Source organism: Ursus maritimus, unplaced genomic scaffold (genome assembly GCF_017311325.1).
Source record: "Ursus maritimus isolate PB19 unplaced genomic scaffold, ASM1731132v1 scaffold_30, whole genome shotgun sequence".
NCBI lineage: Eukaryota > Metazoa > Chordata > Mammalia > Carnivora > Ursidae > Ursus > Ursus maritimus.
The window spans coordinates 33,736,349-33,757,906 of NW_024425564.1; the positions used below are offsets into that span (position 1 = coordinate 33,736,349).

Consider the following 21,558-nt stretch of genomic DNA (forward strand, 5'->3'; position numbering starts at 1 on the left):
GATTCCCGTCAAGCACAGGACGGGGATATTAAGCTGGCTGTGCTTTGGGCATTCCAAATATGCAACGCTTGTGAGTCCAACTACTTGAGGCCACAACTTATATCTGAACATCGCTGGGCACAGGGGGAATTTGTATAGTTAGAATGTTCCAGGAACTGAGATCCCTGCTTTGGGGACTGGTTATCGCCAGGGGGCATTTCCATCACGTGAGGCCCATGGCCTCTCATACCCCGCGGGTCTGCTGCGCAAACTGAAGGCCCCCGCAGCTGTGAAAAGTTATGCTTCTGTGCCCTTGCTCATGGGATTCTTACCTCATCTGCAATACGTCTACTGAACTACTGATTTTATAAGACCCCGACCCTGTCTGAAACGTCCTCTCTCTCCGATCCTCCCGCCATGGCAGTACTAACTACGTTCCCCTCGGACGCTCGTCAACTTTGGGCTTAACTGTGGTGCGTGACTGTCACTTCGACGCCTGTCTATCATTCTTGCTTACACAAGACTAACCCCTGGACAATGGGGGCCGCCTGCTTTTCATTTCCCATACCTGGCACCTGGCACATGGCAGACCTCCACTTAACGTTTCTTGATAACTACAGCGCCGAGACAAGACTTCTCTCCGGTTTCCAATGAGGAAACAGTGCTTTAGGTCCCCGCATCGGGATTAAAAGACAGGTCTCTTCGGCTCCAAAATTCACGTTCTTTCCTCCAGGCCCTGCCATCTGTCCACGACAGTGCTAACCTGAGACGTTCAAATAAAAGCAGATGGCCATTCCCTTGCTGATGGAAACACGTAAGTGAAGGCCTGGAGACGTCAACCAGGGTAGATACGCTTTATTACCCAGAATGTACGTAGATATGGAGTAAGAGGGGAGACATACAAAATAAAACAGTAACACAAATGAAGGAGAAAGTTCACCCTTACTTGCGCTGCACAAAGACGGATTTCTTGGAAACACCTTCACCAAGTTTGCGTGTTGGTTTTCCTAGGCATAAAGTATCATACGGGGAAGAAAAAGCAAGTTTCATTAAATTTTTCATCAACTTGGATTCGTGGAAACACTCGTTGGAATGAATCCCACTGCATTTCTGCTTCATTTCAACTCCTCACTTTCGCCCTGCGATCGCGTGATTATAAAGGTGAGGAAGAATGGGGACCGCTAGTAACCACGGATACGCTGGACGGAGACAGACAGCTTGGGTAACACTCCACGTGGGTCACCTCAATTCCCAACAGAATGGGAAACTGAAGAGAGATGCCTGCCATTGCCCCCAGACCGGAAACAACCCATTTCCCTGATTCATCTGGGTTTTACAAGAGGTCTCATATACTTGGTGCTTTAATTACATTCAGGACAAAGAATTCAAGGAACCACTGAGATGACACAAAATCAGCTTCCCCCACCCCGAAACTGTAAGTCCTCCCTGCACTATCTATCTGCTGGTCCGCCAGCACGTATATTCCTCATGCCAAAATGAAGACATGAATGAATAAAATGGAGAGGGGCTATTGGTGTTCTAATTTCCACACTGTGTTCCTTTCCATTTGATTGTCGTGCTTACATAATATGAAATGCTGAAGGAAAAAAAAATATTTATTTAAAGAAAGCAAGCCTCTTATCCTTTCTTGGATATGGAGAAAAAATAGCTACACGAGCCTTCAAATGAAAAAGAATGGCACCTCTTCCACTGTCAGTCCCAACTAACAACTTTAGCCAACACATTACCAGGGATTGTGGGATTATTTAATGATTTTTTAAAAAGTTCCACTGCACAATGCCTCAGAATTACTGTGCCCCAATTAGCAATAACCACGAACGAGAAGGCAGTCTTGTTTGCAAGGACCGTCTAGTCAATTCCTGGCAGATCCCCTCCCGGTATTGCTTTCATTATGAGCACTCAGAAGGACAACTGTGTTTGGCTGGCTTGTTGTTGCAATTAGGTTTCCAGGTTACCAACTACCAAACAATCCCAGGCTGTAACTTCTAGACATGCTTTTCCAAAGACTCCAAAACCTGCCCTATGCATCAAAAGATAACTTGCAATCTTCACACCCATGGGGAATAGCATAACAAATCAAAGAAAAGGGTCACCCCGTATAAACAGTATTGGTTGGGCAATCTTGCCCTGAAAAGTCATTCTGTCTGGCTTCAAAGGAGGAGAGATTCAGCCTCCTACACCATCTGAAAACTTGGCCTTTTAAAATGGGCCACCATGAAGAAGAATGCTTAAGAATTTTTATCCTTGTAAATTTGCTTTGCTAATACATAACGCAGGCTACCTTCCTGATTCGAGACTGGGCCGTCTCTTTCTAGATTACTGCGTATAGATAAGATCCCACGATTCAAGAGGAACAGAGAATTTGGAAGGAAAGAGAGCCCAGCCACTGAGGGACAGGGAAATAGGACCCACGAGGAAGGGTCCTAAATGGACGTCATTCGGTCTGAATAAGAAAAAGCTAGGCCGCAGTTGAATCTAATTTTTCTGCACTGTGATGAACTCTTCCCCAGCACAGACATGCCCGGCTGAGTTCCCAAAAAGCTTAAATTGCAGTTTTCAAAACTAAGTATTCTCGTCATTAAAACGAATCACGGTGAAAAGCTACTGGAGCGTTTTCTCTACTCCACAAGTACAATTATCTGGGGGAGAAAAGGAATATTGAAATAAAAGACTCTTCTTGTGTTCTTTCCAGATAAATGCTAACATCCGTCAGTGCCCCCTCCTGCATCCCCAGCTCTTCAGATGTCCTCCCATCTTTTACTCAAGCAACTACTATAATCTCACCCAGTCTATAAAATCTTTCCTACTTACGTGAAGAAGGGAAGGGAATCCTGTCTGGGAACATGTCATTTCCATCGGTCTTCCCTCACTCACAGCCTTATAACACGCATCCAGCCGTTTCGAAATCCATGTCTTAGCTCAGGGCTGTTTCACGGGTCTTCTAACCTTTCTCAGCACCATCTGCTTCCAATGCAAGCTCCTAAGGACTGCCCCGCTCTCTTCCTTGACAAGCAACCCACCCCGGGGGCCTGAGGACCATGAAACAAGGAAAGGCAGCTGCCGATTTGCCCTCAGGTCATGCAAATGATTGGACAAAAATGGCTTCATTTTGTAATTCCGTGAAAAGTCCCTACTAATTTCTTTAAATGACAACCGACATGTATCAGCTTCTGAAAAAGAGGGTGCACCTCCTATAAATTAGGGGGAAAAAATCCTTACGCGGTTTACATGGCAAATGAAACACACGCATCCTTGTTCGCAGTTGCGCTTCTAATAACTAGATGACAACGTTTAACTGAGAGGACGTTCTAAATCATCTACACCGCTTGGCCTACTTGCGGGAATCGGGACTCCTTTGTCATATTACTAGTGAAGTCTCCTTCTACGATGTCTTCCAGCTGGGGAAAACTTTTATACCGTGTTCTTCAGGATGCTGAAAAGAGAGAAGGTGAGGGGAGAGAGAGAGGAGGAGAGCTGTCCGCTAGTTCACAAGGTTATCGTCAAATCCATGGGTGCCTGAAGGCAGGCGATAACCGTATCTACATGTTGTCAGCAAAAGAACTTCCAGTGTGGCAGACTGTACTGTCCACAGCAATATTCCTGGCCCACTTCTTTGCTAGAATCTCGGCACTCCCCATAAGAGGTAAAGTCTATTTCCCCTCCCTGAAAACCTTGGACAGGACCTTGGACTGACTGGAAGAAAAGAATGCAGTGGAAAGGACTCTGAACCTCTCTCCCTCTATGTCTCTCTCTATCCCCCCCTTCCCTCTCCCACCCTCCCCTCTCCTCCTCCTTCCTCCTTCTGTCTCCTCCTCCTTCTTCCCTCCCTCCCTCTCTCTCTTTTCCTCTCCTTCTCCTCTGCCCTTTCTGTCTCTGTCTCCCCTTCTCTGCCTCCTCCTCCTCCTCCTCCTTTCTCTCTCTCCCATCTTCCCTCCCTCCCTCCCTCTCCACACTTGCCCCTGACACCCCCCACCGCTCTGTGAAGGTGCTCCATCTAGCCCACAAGGAGAGGCCACGCGGGACAGGGCAGGTGAGGGGGAACTAAGCCCAGCTGATGACCGACATCGCTACCACTCACATGAGTGAACAAGCCTTCAAAGGATTCCAGCACGCAGCTTTCAAGGCTGGACTCCAGACATGCTGAAGCAGAGAAAAGCTCTCTCTGCTGTGTCCTCCCCGACTTCCAGACACACACAGGACCCATAAGGAAATAAATCACTGTTTTATGCTACTAATTCATGTATTTATATAACAATCATCTCAACCGTTTATCAGGCATCGACTCTATGGCCACCCCAGTCAGAGGGAGTGATAAGGACCCCGCAGCACGGTTGCTCGTCCATAAGCACCTTCAGTTATATTTTCCCCTTTTGGCCACAGCCTGTAACAGCAGTATGATGTCTTATTCCACTGGCCAGACATGACTGACATCACAGCACCGGGGCACGATTTTCATCGACTGAGTTCAAACTGTGTGCTTGGCACAGTGCTGAGAGTTTAACACATCTATGTGCTTCTAATCTCCGCCACAATTCTTTGAAGAGGTATTATTATTTCCACGTTTCAGATGAAGCAAGTGGGGTCCACAGAGATCAAGCGAATTACACCTTGAGATCTTGGGGGGGAACATGCAATTTGTGTCCAACACGGATGCCTTCCCTACCCCCTTCCGCCCATCCTGAAGGCTGTGCTGTTAGCGGTTACTCAACACATCTGGTCAGGATGTTTGCCAAAGAGACCAAATGGCCCTTTGACAGTAAACACGATGACAATTAAAAATTCATTCATGGTTCTTGGTTCGATGTGTCCTTCTCTAACTTCTTCACACCCTGTAGTAAATTTCCATGTAAAAATATTTTAGGTTTCCTGGGGGAGCTGTTTTATAAGTAGACATGCCAAAGCCATTTCAAGTGCTGTATTGGAAACATTCAGCATAAATATCCTGTCCTAGAGGGAATATTAGCAAAGGTTAAAAAAAAAAAAAAAGTCCATTGAGAATACAACTAAAATAAGGCCATGCAAGTTACCACGATTAATGGTAACTTGTTAAAGAGTATGAAGGATATTAAAACTGTGCCCCTTTTCCAGATTGACTTCCCAGCCGTAGTCTTCTTTATCTTCTCTTTCCTATCATCATTAAATTAAAGTGCAATAAATAAATAAGACCCTTTGCCCTCTCAACGCCCTTTCAACACCAAAAAAGACACAGTCAGTCCCTCTCAACTATGAAGTCTGCAGGACCCAGTCTTGGTCACTAGTTTCTTCCTCTGCAAAATGGCTTAGTAACAACCCCTACTGTGTAAGGTTGTTGTGAGGATTGAGTTAGACAATCTCTATGAGGGGCCTGGAACACTACCAGGTACACAGTAAAGAACCCCCCCCCATCTGTCTCTCGCTCTCTTCCCATGGTGGGCTCTGGTTTTATGCAACCCCCAACATTTTGGTTGGCTCCATGTCCAAACAGTTAAGACTTCAAATATTTCTGACTGTCACTGTTATTAAGAAAAAAGATGGGGGGGGGGGGCACCTGGGTGGCACAGCAGTTAAGCGTCTGCCTTCAGCTCAGGGCGTGATCCCGGCATTATGGGATCGAGCCCCACATCAGGCTCCTCTGCTATGAGCCTGCTTCTTCCTCTCCCACTCCCTCTGCTTGTGTTCCCTCTCTCTCTGGCTGTCTCTATCTCTGTCAAATAAATAAATAAAATCTTTAAAAAAAAAAAGAAAAAAGAAAAAAGATGGGGGGTGGTGCCTGGATGGCTCAGTCAGTTAATTGTCTGACTCTTAGTGTTGGCTCAGGTCGTGATCTCAGGGTCGTGGGATTGAGCCCCACGTGAGGCTCCGTGCTCAGCGTGGAGTTTGCTTGTCCCTTTCCCTTCCCGTCTCGCCTTCCCCCCACTCTCTCTCTCTCTAAAAATGAACAAATAAAATCTTAAAAAAAAAACATACCGTTCCCCCTGTCTCTGTGAGGGGGAATCTATCTGCCCATTGATGATAGAACCATCTATCCAGTTGACAGAGCCAGAAATCCAAGAATCATCCACTAATCTCTCTTCATTACTCCCACACCCAACCAATGACGAAGTCCTGCCTCTCAAATCTAGTCCCTCTACCCTCCTAAGCCTCCCCCAACATAAGCACCATGTTCCTCTCCACTAAGTGGTCTCCCAGCCTCCTGCCTGGCTGGGGCAGCAAGAGCCATCTTGTCGACTCCCTGCTGAACCCCTTCTAAAACTTTCAATGGTTTTAGAAGAAAGTCAAAGCTCCTTTAAAAACTCCTTATCGCTGGGTCCCCCTCTACCTCCCGAGTCTTGTCTCTCACATATCCCCATCCCCTCCCTGACACCCCAAAGCCTTCCCATTCTTCAGCCAAACTGAACTGGTGTGAGTTTCTGAATGTGCCCCACGTTCCCTCATTTTCAGGTGTTCACACGTGCTGTTCCCTTTGCGGGGACCTTCCCCCCACCCACACCCCGTCGGCCCGGCTGACACCCACTCATCCTTTAGGGCTCCACTGAAATGCCATTTCTTCCAGGAAACATTTCAGGAGTCCCCTGGCTCTGGTCCCTGCCCCTCTAGGACCCCGCACCTCCTGGGCTGCGTGCTCTCTTATGATGGCTTCTTCGCCTCCACCGAACAATGGTCTTTATGAAGGCTGTGACCGTCTCTGGCTTCCCTGCAGTTGTAAGTACAACTTAGCATGATGCCTGGCACATAAATAGGGACTCAATACTTTTTGTGATGAAAAAAATTGTGATATTAATTTTTTACTACCAAAAAGAGCCATAAAACTTGTGATTAGTGTCATTCCCTAAAGCTCCCAACTTTCTCCTCCGTGAAAGAAGGCCTAAAATAATAGCAGAGATGCAGAGCAATTCATCTGCACACTCCACTTCCCAAGCCCCGCAAACACGGCCATCTGCTTCAAAGTCTTCAGGATGGCTTCGATGGAGTACGAGAAGACTACCGTTATGATTTTATGATTCTACCTATACACGCAGAGTAGTCCCAGGGTGTCTGGGACACCCAAGCTAAACCAGCATTGCTCCCAGATGAGATGTACACATCGACGAATGAATACATTTGTAGTAAGCACTGGACATGTTCTGTTGACACCAAATTTCCTGCACACAACTCTACTGACTTGATACCAGAAAGTAGAGCAAAGGGAAATCCCAAACAGATGGAGAACTACAATTTGAATATGGTTATGTGGAAACAAGTGAATTCGGGAGGTGGGGGAGGCGAGGAGAGTTTAGAAATAAATTACAGTCACAGAGTTAAAATGCTGAAAGTTCCCAGGGACGAACCACGTCCCCTCCACTTCATTATATCCAGACCCAGGCATATGTGATTAGGCAGATGAATAGGTGAGAAGAGCCAAAGTTAATCAATATTATTGATAAAATATTTGAAACAGGAAAAACACAAGTGAACAGCAATCTGACCAGGAGAAGCACTGCCTAGCAGAAAGGTAATTTAATTCAATTTCCAAATACTCTTAGACTAAATTAAGTATCAGCCAATTAGCATCCATGAGAAACAAGCTATCCATTTGCAAAAGCTATAGTAATATATATATATAATTATATATAAATTATATATTAAATATATAAATTATATATTTAATATATAAATTGTATATTTAATATATAAATTATATATCTAATATAAATTACATGTTTAATACATATATATTAAATACATATATATAACTTAAAATTGAGATTTCCAATCCCTTTTTAATCCAGTTTTTAAAAACAGCAGTGGGAGATCCCATACTCACTAATGCAAAACTTGTAGCACTAGAAATCGAGCTGTCTGTTCACTTGTAGGAAAACGGGCTGTGAAGATGGCGTTTGACCAATTAATGTACACTTTACAACATGGCTAATATTAGATGATTTGTTTTATAAAAATTTCTAGAAGTTGGCAGCCCAGTTACATTAGGTTGTATAATCTGAAACAGGAAAGATGACCATGGAAGTTCATTAATCTCTGAAACTCAAGGTGAGACACACACACACACACACACAGCAGCAGCACAGACTGCCACTAGAAATTTCCTAGAGAGAAATGTTCCAGGTTAAACATCAGACACTGCAAATATACCAAGTCAATTTAGTTTTCTCTCTCCCACAATCCTTCCCGCTTCAAGTTTTGTCCCCAGCTAACAGGTGGGCTGAAATCAACCTTATTTCAACAAACCAAACATCCAAACTATGTAATCATGGGATGACATCTGAGCTTGATCTGGCTGGCTGCCTGTAAAGGAGTCTTTCACAATGATAAATGGGTGTTCTCATTGTTGACCAAGCCAGACACCTGCATACTTCCTACTGAAATCAACCAAATGTAAATAAATAGCCTTTCTTTCTTTCTTTTTTTTTTTTTTTTTAAGTTGGCTCCATGCTGGGTGGGGAGCCCAACACGGGGCCCAATGCAGGGCCTGAACTCACAACCCTGAGATCAAGACCTGAGCCGAAATCAAGAGTCAGACACTTAACCGACTGAGCCAACCAGGCACCCCAATAGTCCTATCTTAAAAGAGCACCGCCATCCATCCATTTTGAAGTATGCTGAAATCTGTTATTTTGTATATGAAGATAAAACTATTATCCTGCTACCTACCTGCGAGATAGAGAACTTTATAGGTGTTTTTCCAGCACAGTGATAGAGGTAAGCTAAATCATGCATACGCCCCCGTCTTCAGTCACCAGCACCACACTTGAGAGGGCTGGGGGCTGTCCGGGGGTCAGTCTGGGGCCACAGACCTAGCAGAACTAAGAGGCCCATGGGGTCCAAGCACAAGTCCATGGCTTCATTCCCATTGCTAATCCACCCGCAGAAGTCCAGGATTTATTGCTGTTTTGTGCTAAGCTGGATCTTTGAAGTAAAGTTTCTACAAGTAATCCATTTGAGAGTAAAATGGGAAAAACACATGCACACAGAGAGAATTTGTTCTAAATTAAAGGGAAATAAAATTTAAAATTAGGCATACACTGACAAGCTTCAATACCATAAACAAACCAATTTATCATCACAGATGATGTTATATGCTTGTTTCTCATCACTGATTCCTCTGAGTTTCACTTCTCTTATTCCTTTAACACATCACCCTCTTGAGTTTTCTTTTCCAGACTTAGACTGTGTGGGGAAAAAACGAAACGTCTCTCAGGATGGTTGCAGTATCTGTCGAGGATGCTAGGCTACCTTCATTCCAGCAGTTCTCTCTTGCCTACTCCCTCCTCCGTGGAGGGGTGTGACAACCCAAGCACGGGTCTTCCCAGGTTTCCCAGGAAGGCTCCCACAAAACCCTGGATCAGAGGGCATTTTGAAACTCCTGTCAATCTCAATTCAGCTCCGCCATCTTGGTATGCAACTGAGACATGCAAGTCAGAAGAATGGGTCTATCCTTAGAAATAGGCAGAAAGGAGACGTGACCCTTTCTTTCAGTAAGTGTTTTTAGTAGTCTTCACCAATTTTTTTTTAAAGTGTTCTTTCAATCTGACTCAAATGCTTCAGCCCTCACCCTATAGTTTAATTTTGTTCCCCCCTTTTTGGTACCCAGCTGTGATGGAGAAGAGCTAGTCACCATATTCTTTGTAAGTACTGAAGCCAATTATGAATTAGGTCTAAATAAATCATTTTCACCCCTTGGAGTAACAATCTCGGGTATTATGTTTCCATCTTGTTCTTCTTTTTGGTGTATCTTACCTCTTCGAACTCTTTCCAGAGCCCTACAACAATTACCTTGTTGTACTTTCTGATCTGCACATGATAAGTGTCTTTTTATGTCTGTGTGGCAGGAGTCTAGCCCACTGCCTGGCATTCAGCACACTCTTGCTACATCTTCTTGAGAAAATGTAAAATCATTCATGGGCAGTATTCAATAAATGGCTGAGTATAATTTATTTGTCTTTCTTGGCTATACTTTGCTACTTGTTCAGCTGCCCTTTCTCGATTATTCCTACCATATGGAAATCATCATACTTTCATCATGAATAGTCCCTTTAACCTTACCAGAAAATTCAGTAGGCTCCTTCTCACAATGATCCTAAAATGTGAACCTAAGTATTGATTTTCTAGTAAGTGCACAACCAGAAGCTTGGTCTACCTTGACAGAACTTCAAATCATAGTCCACATTCCTAAAATTTCAACTTGGATGTGTCTGAATCCCATGCAGTATAAGAAGAAGTTTTTCTCTGTTCAATAGGTTTTGTTGTTTAGTGGGGACTTAAATGTCTTATTACAAGTAGTTCGACACTTCAATTAAGTGCTATCTTTAAACATATACATTTAGTTAGCAATTTATTTTATTAGACACTTTTTCTGTTTTCTTCTTAAAAGGTCGGTAATCATTTTCCAAATGTTTATTGTACGTCTGTCTTTGCTTAGAATAACTTCTTACTATAAATTTAAAAATTATACATGTTCTAATTACATGCCTTTCACTTTCACACTGAATCTCCTAAAATCCTGTCTAAATCCAAAATAGAGAATACAAATTATTTGGAACAAATGTCATGACTCATGCTAATGGACAAACTAAAACTCGCCAAACTGTTAGCTTTTGATCAGAGCTCGTTAGGGTTATTAATGGATAGTTTTCATTAGACCACTATGGTCCCGATTGACAGAAACACTTCTTTCTCACTCTTGATCAAACACACACATACACAGCTCAATACTGAGGAAAAAATAAAACAAGAACGTGTGAAAGGAAGATGAAGCATAGCCACTTGTTTTTAATAGAAAATTGTGTCTTCATAGAGCCTTGGCAAGGTCATACTCACCTTGGAATCACCATGACCACTGATGGGAACTAGCTATCCTTGGACAAATACCTCTTACTTAGCAGTTATATTAGAGAGGTGGGGGAAGGTAAGAAATAAAAGATTGGGGAGGGCCACAATTATTGTTGAAAGAACTCATAGATGTGGGTTTTGTCTTCTTTGATTCTTCAATAAATTAGTAAACCTGTCCAACATAATCTGGAAATCTTTCCCTAAGTTAAAGAAAGAACCATTTGGGACTTTAACTATATAGTAGCTCCCCCTTTGAACCCAGAATTCCCAGGCTAAAGATTAGTGAGTTAAACCACAGAGCCCCATGCCTTCCCTGCAGCAAGGTTAATAATTACACCCCATTTAATGTCTAGAATCCCATTTCCAACCAAAAGCCTTTAAGTAGCAAATCTCATAGTATGTTTCATTAGAGATTATACCTAATGATTAAGCTGAAATACGAAGTTTAAAAACTTATATGCAGAACCTAAAGATGTGCCCCAGAGAGCTTGCCTAAAGTATGGACAACTCCTATTACCACAAACTTTTCAGTTTTGATATTCCAGAAATCTCTCTTCTGATCTCTCTCCCCCTCTCCCAGGTGCTCCTGCAAGTGCTCCACCCCACTAAGAAGAAACAAAGTTTACCCAAATTCTCCAAAATTGAAAATCTAAGATGAGGGATGTGGATTCGAGAGAATTCAACCTGATCGCTCATCTAACAAGGAGGCTCCCACGTCCTTGGAAAGGCATTCACTAGGGTCTTAGTTCAGATTTTAACCTGCAGATTTCTCATTGAGGCCCCACTTCTCAAAACTACAGAGAGCACGCTTCCTCATGGACAGATCACTTAGACTAAGGAGAGCCTGATCTGCTGGTCATCAGGTGCGCGTGTGTCTCCTACCTCCACTAGCACGTGAGAAAGAGCAGAGAAAAGAAGGACAAAACCAAACAGATCCTTGATTTTTTTCAGAAATACGAACGTGAAGAATCGGTAAAAATGATCTTTTCTGCTGACTCTGAGAACACACACTAGCAAGATTCAAGAAGAGAAAGCTCCAAGTGGTTCTGTACGAGACATCGATGGAAATTTTCATTGGGGGTAGAGCAGAGAAGAACTGGACAGAGGAAGAAGAAGACAGAGGAGGCCAAGAAGGAAGGTCAAAGGCCGGAGCCTGAATTGGCCTTGGAGACCAAGGTACTTTTAATAATGGGGAAGTCTGACATTCAGTTCAAAAACTGTTTAGCCCTCAAAATGAGGGCCTTGAACCAAGCAAACGTACAAGTTCTTCAACAAAGGTCATTGCCAATGGAGTTAAAATCAATCCTAGCAACCAAGAGAGGCTAAAGAGTAGTCAAGTCCGTGAGGACGGTGCCATGTTGCTTGGCTCCCAGGGCACAAGCACAAAGTCTAGCACATAGCAGGCATACAATAAATCCTTGTGAAGTGAATAACGCTCATTTCATACAGCTCCAGATTACACTGGAGAGACAATAAGTGTATCACTAAAAGGTTTAGCTACAGCTAATTTTATCCCTGCAACAAAATCTAAATAGATGGTGACCATGAAGACCTTAAAGTTACTTGCAACATCCCACTCACTCGGAACGAGGCATGCACGAGGCAAAGAGACGTCTCTCTTAGCTGTTGATAAGGAATATCTGAAAGGACAGGGATTAAAACTATTACCAGCCTGTTAATGCAAGGTGCTCTGCAGACCTCCCAGAGACTGACCATTTAACCAGGCAGGGCTGATGCATGCATTCAGCCCAATCAGCTAGAGACTAACCAGGAATGGGAACAAACTTACAGTCCCATGAAACTGTATTTATTGACTTGGTGCAGCAAGAGACAGCACTTGGAGAAAGCCCAAGACAAGGCTGAGAGAGAAGGGGGAGGGAATCATCTTTTGTAAGGTCTGGCTTCTCCTTGAAGGATTCTGAGGCCGTGTCTACGGGAAGCAGATTCAGTTCTGGATTGACTGCGGCTTGGAGGTGAGATCAAAAGCGGAGCTTAAGTAGGGGTTGTTATGTGGTGAGGACAGTTGAGCAATTAAGGGTCTCCCAGGAAAATATGGGCAGCGCAAAGCAGGCCTGAACCGTTCAGCAGTAAAAAAGCAGGAGCCACTTAGAGAGGGGTCCCACAACCATGGGAGAAGCGATGTCGTCAATGAACTTTGCAGCTTGCTTGCTGCGGGTCCATCATCCAAGCCTGACCGAAGGCAAGGCTGTTTCTCCCTCTCTTCTATCCAGCTGACTTCCACTCCCCCAGTAAGAGGCAGGCTTTGACTCTTACACGGATGTAAGTATCATATACTCTCCCTTAATCAAGTTGTAGAAAGGGACATTCTCAGAACCTTCATCTAAGAGAAACAGGTGAAAATATGAACCATCCTGACCAATAACTGTAATCCCACGTGCAGTTGCACAGTCCTCCAAGCAAAGCCCTAGCCCAGCACCTGTGCCCTGGGTAACGATGGTGGGTTTGCTTCCCTGTCTCCTCCCCTAGACTCTACACCCCTCAAGAGGAAGAGCGGGGAAGTCTTCATTCCTGCCTGGCACCCCCCTTCCCCAGCCCAGCACACGTGCTCCCGAGCTAAGCCGTCTGCTAGTCTTTTTTTTTTTTAATATTTATTTATTCGACAGAGATAGAGACAGCCAGCGAGAGAGGGAACACAAGCAGGGGGAGTGGGAGAGGAAGAAGCAGGCTCATAGCGGAGGAGCCTGATGCGGGGCTGGATCCCAGAACGCCGGGATCACACCCTGAGCCGAAGGCAGACGCTTAACGACTGAGCCACCCAGGCGCCCCCGCTAGTCTCCGTCTATACGATGTGTACCAAGGCCTCTCACGTGGTAAACCAGACTGTGCACTCCAGACAACCACTTAAGACTGTCCTACTCCAAAGGACGCACTACACAGGGCAGGATGGCCAGCAAGGTCGACAACTCTACGTCAAAGAAGGAAGCTTCCATTTGAAGAGCTCACCAATGACTTTGTTGCAACGTGATGGCATCAAGAGCACTCCAACAGCCCCGCACAGACTGGATTGAATCCCTACCAAATTGAATCCCTTATCGTCTGGTACTAGACAGCCGCACACATCTGTCTTTTCAGCAAGACTATAAATTCCTGGGGGTGAGAGGTTATGCGTGTCTTGCTGAGTTTGCCCCCCATGCTCTGCCTACTGTGTTGTGCTGAATAGGCGTCCAAGCCCATGAAGGCAAAGCCGATGAGGTGGAGAAACAAGGAGAAACTCCTTCACTTAAAGCAAAAGGGTAAGAGCACAGTGGGGCTGGTAAGGAAGAGGAAAAGTAGCCCACGTGCTGATTAGAGGCTCCCAGCCCTGGAGGGCAGAGGACTCCCACAGCCAGCTTAGGTGGCAGAGGAAAGAGAAAAGCTGGTGGGTTGACTTGGAAGGTGGAAGCATCATAAGAGATCTATACCTGGGCTGACAGGAGGGGAGAAGGAAGCAAAGAGAGGACCAGGAAGACGTAAACAACAAATGAGCTGCCAAGGTCAGAAGATGAGCAATCATCTTTATTAAGACCACCACTGATGGAGGGAGTATGGGAAGAAAGAAGAGAATACGGCTATAGAAAATGCCTGAGGACTAGGAGCAAGAGTCCAAGCTTGATCTAGAAGCTTCCTTTATCTGGATATTAGTGAAAGCAAGCTGGGTATGTAGGGAGACAAGGGAAGTCTGCTCTGAGCCCACCGTGCTGCCCCGTCTTGGAGCAGATGCAAACCCCCACAGAGACGCCTTCTCAGTTTCTAATTCTTATCTCCTTTTGCTTCTCCTCCTTTCCTCCTGCCGTCCAAAGTGTTGGCCAAATAAGACCGTGCACTTCTGGGGCGCCTGGGTGGCGCAGTCGGGGCACCACGGTGGCTCAGTCGTTAAGCGTCTGCCTTCGGCTCAGGGCATGATGCCAGCATTCTGGGATCGAGCCCCACATCAGGCTCCTCCGCTTGGAGCCTGCTTCTTCCTCTCCCACTCCCCCTGCTTGTGTTCCCTCTCTCGCTGGCTGTCTCTGTCGAATAAATAAATAAAAATCTTAAAAAAAAAAAAAAAAAAGGGCATGCACTTCTTCGGGGTTAGTGGAAGAGGTCCATGAGAGTTCTGCCTTTCTCCGTCCTGGCGATACGGCCACGAAGAAGAAGAGGTACAGGCCTGGCTGTCCTTTCAGTGTCTCTTTGAAGATGAGCCTCATGGAACAGAAAAGCAGTGACCGAAACCACAAAAGGACTTCAAATGTCAAGGTGACACGCACATTCTCATTACTGTGATCTGTGGTCAGCAAGTGGATACCACCGTGTCTACATTACTAACTATCTAAACAGCACCCAGATCATATTGTGGGCTTGGGTGAGGGTGCTGTGGGAGAAGGGAAGGAAGGCCGCTAACTCCCAGCACCCACTGGCCGGGCTTCCTACCACGTGTGTGAAGGGAGCCACGGTGGCCAGGACACAAAGCTGCACATCCAGCAGAATGCCTCTGAACTGTAAAGGGTCTTCCTATAGTAACATGTGCTGGGGATTCTAGAATTAATATGTTAAAGCAATGAAGATAACTGAATCATGTACACTGGTGTGATGGCCTTCATTACGTAGCCCAACACAGGCAACTCGAACAGTATGACCTTATCTCAGGTTTGAGGGAAATGCCCCCAATTTTGATAAGTAACGTTACTCACCCTTGATACTGGAACATCTCTGAATAAGCTTGGTCTTTACTATTACCTGAAATATCCCCCCTTGAACCCACCCTCCACCATCCGATTCTATGTATCCATGTTCTACACCCACTTCAAGAATTCTCTGGACCCCTCCCTGTGACTGGGAAGAAGATAGGTTATCTTCCTCCCAAGAACAGTGGTCATCAATAGCCCTTAACAAGGGGTGCCACTTTTTCTCGGTTGATAGAATGCTGAATGAAATCACCACCTTAGATCAAGAAAACAGCATCTATAGTTTTTGTGAAAGCCTGGTGTCTATCATCAAGTCTGTTCTCAAATTCCGAACACAGATAGTCCTCTAACTTTAAACTTGCTGAATTCTAAAAGTTTGATTGTAAATCAGTTGTGGAAAGGAGAGAGGTATTTCCCCACAGTAAGAATTACACACATAACAGGTTCTCAGAACAGCTCACAAAAGCTAGTGCTGTGCCTCAAACAACAGGAATAATACAGTAGAACTGAGAATCAGAGTGACGTCTTTATGAGAAAATGCACTCACACTTCCCTTTTGGGGATGCCAGGAACCCCAAACTTGCCCTTTCTGGCAATGAAAGCAGGGGCTCCCCTTGCTCAAAGTGGGCACTGGGCATGGTCCTGGTGTGGACTTCGGGGAGGAACGTCTCTGTGTTGAAGATCAAGACCAGGGATGCGGGTGAGGGGAAGGAATACATCCTTGGCTAGACTGGGAGGGAGGCTGAGGAGGACAGGAGGGGGACAGAGGGCCCCAGGGAGGAGCAGTGCTTGGGTAGTCGGAGAGCACAGACTGCTGCTTCTCACCACCGCTCCCATCTCCTCTGCACGCCCAAACTGCTTCTACTTCTTTCTCTTTGTCTCCTCTGGAGGGTTGGTGGGGAAGGGCCGAGCGGAATTGAAAGGTGACAGCAGGGTCTATGCAGTCAGAAGAAAGGAGAAGAGGAGGGAATCACCAGCGAGAAATAAAGTGGAAGAGATACAATCTCCTAGTTGGAGGAAGGGGTGGGTTTCTCACAGGTAAGATGTGCGTCCATCAGTCAGAACCTTGTCTGTGGGGCTGGTGCACAGACCTGCAGGTAAGAGACACCAAGAAGAGCTACCACTCCCCAGTGGAAGAACACTCAGCACATTAGAGTCTGTGTGAACGCTTCCCCTTATGAAGGATAATCTGTTTAAGGAAGTGGATTCGAAAAATTCATTGCACACCTGTTGCACATTGTCAACACCCTCATCAAAGACGTAGGATCCAGAGCACATGTATGCTCGCTTTTAAAGAATTCGCACCCCTCAAATTCTATCACAGAAATTTGGCCTTGGTCACCAATTTCAAGCAAGGTAGCTTGCTTTGAACAGTTGCGTATCCTTCAAACAAAATTCCATCCAGAACCAATGATGCGCTGTCGTACTTTTTACTACTTGCTACCGATTCTAACTAGTGGTCATTCTTCAGCTATAACAGAAGCAAAACCTGAAACATGGATACCTGTGTCCACAAATGATTAGAATGCCGCCCAAATTTTAAGACATGCTATAAGAAATACAAAAATGGCATTGTTATTTTTTTGAACGTTCAAGATAACTGTTCACATTACCTCTGTATTAACAACTTCCATAGGTCTCTTCTTCATTTCTCCTATGTCCAAGTAACTGGGGGAGGAAAACAAAACAGTAAGGGTTTCTTTTATTGCTTTGGAGTGAGTTACATAAATTTCTTACAAACAATTATTGAAAACTAAAGCAAACCATAGGAAATACTTCTGCCTAAAGCAAAAATCCATAGCTACTAATTAAAAGCTCTTAGGGTGGCAGGAACTGCTCTGAGCATCACCAGCAGAGCTGATACATGTCTTCTTCAACCAACTTCAATGAAACGGAAGTCTTAGAAACACATACTTCTTCGAGGGAACATTTTTCCCCCACAATGGTTGGCCCCTGACTATCTATGCGGTATTTCTAATTCTTACAGCAGTTTTGATTGAAAGAGTAGTCTGCGTGTACAGGTCCTTAACGGTTCCATTAATCATAGCCTTTAGGTCAAAACAAAGGAAGTACTGGGACCCCTGGGTGGCTCAGTCAGTTAAGCACCCGATGACTCTTGGTTTCGGCTCAGGTCATGATCTCACAGTCGTAGGATCGAGTCCCACATTGGGCTCTGGGCTCAGCTTGGAGTCTGCTTCAGATTTTCTCTCCCTCCTACTCACTCTCTCTCTCTCTCTCATATAAATACATAAAATCTAAAAAACATCAAAAACAACAACAAAGGAAGTACTGATAGCATGCATTAAACCATCTGTGAAAGGCTGGGGAATCTTCTTCCCTATGAAAACACTTTCATGATATGGAAATGCTCAGCCATGGGGAATGGTTTAGGCGTTGGTTTGGCTAAAATGCACATGGGTGGACTAGTTAACCTCTGGAGACCCCTATTACTAAATTACTACTTGCTATAGATATTAACTAGTGAGCCTTCTTTAGCTATAGTGTGAGTGCAAACTGCAAACTACACTTTTGTCAACCTCAAGCCCTAAGTCCATCCCTGTGATCTGGTTCCACTGTCCTTCACCCATAGCAGGTGCTAAAGAAATGTTTTAATATGAAAAATAAGTATAAATCTAGCATTTAATTTATACCCATAGATACAAAGATACAACTACCGTAATTGCTGAGCTGTCAAAAAAAGAGTTTATATTAGAATTCAATTTCATTTTGTTACTGTAGTTGCATTTTTGGATAGAATGCTTTAGTTAATCAATACCACTGGGAATTATATTTTTTTCACATGAACAGTGTTTACATAAGACAGCGCAAGACTCCCCCTGTTTAGCAATAAAATGGCTCTTTTGCAAATCTGCAGGGACTGATTTCTGACAAAAGAGCAAAAGAGCTTAACTGTCACGTGCAGAAAAGTGATCTCAGATCCATTAATGAAGTAAAGTCAACTTCCAAAAACACATAGGAAAATTTTAAGGAAAATAATTATCTCTAGAATTCTCCACTATAAAATAAAGGTTGTATAGCTACCCCAAGTTTAATTGTGGTTTCAAAAATATTAGGAAAAATCTGAGTAAAAAAAAATCCAATAAGGAAGTTGATCGTTTTCATTTGAATAATTTTTTTCTACCATTGATAAGTTTCCCAACATCCTTTAGGGCCTAAATGACATAAATTACCTTCAATATCTTCTGGGCTTTCTTCTGTTCTGGAGCAATTGCTCCATGTTATGTAAACTTGCAACTGCTAAGCTTCAAATATATTCAGCATTTAAATCTTCTGGGCTTATCATTATAACCATAGATACTACTACTTTAACAGAAATAAACTATTCATCCGTCAGCATGGAAAACTAACCATGGAAACTGTTATAACAAACTCGGGGGTTTTCTGTATGTGAATTAAAAGCGAAAATAACCATGCAAATCTCTTATATCTATACAAAGAATGACTTGAAGTACACTTTCTATGTGGTTTGGAACTGGACCTGTTTTTATCTTTTGAGCTGGCAGTGCCAAATAAGCAGAAGAGAACATGAGTTACAAAAGTGGGTCTGCAATTTTGAGCTGTTAATAGATTCCGAAACAGAGTTCCATTCCCATGACACTGCTTTTTTATGGGAATTTTTTAATTTTTTAAAAATCAACAAAATACATGATGAAACTGGTACTGTGCATGGCCATAGTGATGCTTTGGAGTTATATGACCTTTTGATGTTTACAAAGCACATTCACAACCACTGCAATTCACTTTTCTAACAACCGGGTGAGGCAGGCCTGGTGAGGCTCCTTGTGGGTATCAGGAAGCTGACTTGCTGAGTCAAGTGGCCTGCCCAAAGACACACAGCTAATCAACAGCTCAGCCTCATGTCTCCTGATTTTTAAGTTCTAAGTATTTTTGAAGCACATCACTTCGTTTAGTTCTTGTCTATGAAGTTAGACAAAGTATGCCAAAGGAGGTTTCCAGGAAGGGAAAACGAAACCCAAGTGTATCTATCACCTTGCATTAAGAAGAATGTCTAGCAGAACAAAAAAGCAGAATGCTCAGAACTCAGTTTAAGCACATTCAGGAAAGGAAAAATGATATGAGACAACATCAGTGATATTTGGGGAAATATTTCTATATAGTGAAAATGGGAATTCACAAGTCTAGACTTTACAGTAAAGATAATTTTTTGCTATCCTGAGGCCCAAGCCGAATTACTATAAAAATATTATAGTAACAACTATGAAATATAAAGTTTCCGTGCGATCCAGTATTTCCACTCCTAGGTATATAACCAAGAAAAATGAAAACTTGTACACAAGTGTTTCTAGCAGCATTATTTCATAGTAGCCCAAAGGGAAACAACCCAAATGTCTATCAATGGTTGAACAAAATGTGGCATAGCCATAACCATGGAATATTCTTCAATAATACAAAGAATAAACTGCTAATACATGCTACACTGGGAAACATTAGGCCAAGTGAAAAAGGCCAGAAACACGAAAGGCCACATATTGTATGATTCCGTGGATACGAAATATCCAGAACAGACAAATCCATAGAGACAGAGAGTAAGCAGATTAGCAGTTGCCAGAGGATGGGGAGAAGGGGAAACTGGGAGGAACAGGCTTTCATGTTGGAGTGCTGGACATGTGCTAACATTAGTTCATACTGATGTTTGCACAACTCCATGAACGTACTAAAATGACTGAAATAAGTAAAGTTTATGTTATGTGAAATATATCTCAATAAAACTGTAAAAAAAAATCCTATGGAATATTAAATTCTACCTGTCCTCCAACACCCACCCCCACCAGAAACAATGTCCCTCAACTGTGAACTTCCACATGACTTTGTTTTTCTAATTGCAGTTATTCCTTTGTACTTTACGTTAAACTTATCGGTGTGCATGTAGTCTGTCCTGTTAGATCTCAAACTCTTTAGGACAAGGAGTCACATCTTGTTCATTTTGTTCTCTTCGCAGATCTAAGCACAGCTTGCTAACTCACTGCACACCTACTATGAGTGAGCTCCCTGCCAGGAACTGGGAATAAGCACCCATACTGACGCCCTGTGCGGGAAGGGGTAGCCACAAAGTATCTACAAACAGACATAGAGACAAATACGGTAAGCCAATAAACTTTTCCAAGCATTGTGCTAATAGCATAAACCTGCAGGCGGTGGGAGGAGGGTCACAACAGTGGGGCGTGGTCAGTTCTACTTGGAATGAAAGTTTGGAAGAATTTAAGCAGTGTGGGGGAAGTGGAGAAAGCCATTTTCTCCTCTGGTAACTACATAGTATCCAATACTTCTAAATGATTTTTAAGAAATCGTTATTTAAACTCAAAAAAGCAGGTGCCAAGAAAAAAGAGGAAAGAAAAAACAGAACAGAATATGCTAAAGTACCAGTGTGGTCACTTAATACTTTTCTAAGATTCCTGTTCCTCCTCCTACCCAAGTGAAATTCCTTCCCCAGTCACACTTTCAACCCCCCACCCCAGCTGCAGCGGGAGCTCAGACAGGCAACCACCCGGGCAGCCCCAGCCCCTGGAATCACAGCGGGTGGGCGAGGCGGGGCTCACTCCTTTGCTCAAGCGAACCGCACGCTTTAATGCAACTTTAAATGGTGGGCGGAGGGGACAGACCGACTCACTTGAGCTTCTTGAAGGCTTCCTGGCCCCCGGCCACGTAGTTGCCCCCGCTCTGGATCTGGTCTAGCTTCCGGATGCGGTGCCCGGTCCGGGGAGTATAGATGTTCCTGACGGCTCCAAAGGGCGCCTGAACGCCACCCGTCACCTCCTTCAGAAAGACGTCGAAGCTGGACACCTTCTTCTCATGGATGACGACGCGGCGTCCCGCGAAGAAGGGGTCCCCGTTGCGGTATACGAGCACGCTCTTCACGACCGGCTGGGACAGGTGGCTGGACCTGGCGCCTGTGCGGCTCATCTTCCCCGCGGGACGCCGCCCTGCTGGCTTCTCGGGGGAGGTGCCTCTGCAGCCCAGCTGCCTCACCGCACGCACCCCGCGGGGTCGCCTCCTGAAACCAACGCGAAACAGACGAGCCCGCGGTTAAAAAAAAAAAAAAAAAAAA

General features: G+C 44.3%; 1 protein-coding gene across 1 annotated transcript in view; it reads right to left on the reverse strand.

Moving 5' to 3' along the window:
- The window catches only part of DCDC2 (doublecortin domain containing 2), a 143,167-nt gene extending 121,675 nt beyond the window's left edge, over positions 1–21,492 (reverse strand). The window contains exons 1-2 of the mRNA XM_008707722.2: positions 21,121–21,492; positions 17,084–17,138 (exon numbers count right to left, since the gene is read on the reverse strand). Coding sequence (XP_008705944.2) covers positions 17,084–17,138; positions 21,121–21,413 — 348 coding nt within the window. The 5' untranslated portion in view covers positions 21,414–21,492. The remainder of the gene's footprint in view (positions 1–17,083; positions 17,139–21,120) is intronic.
- Positions 21,493–21,558: the final 66 nt, after the last annotated feature.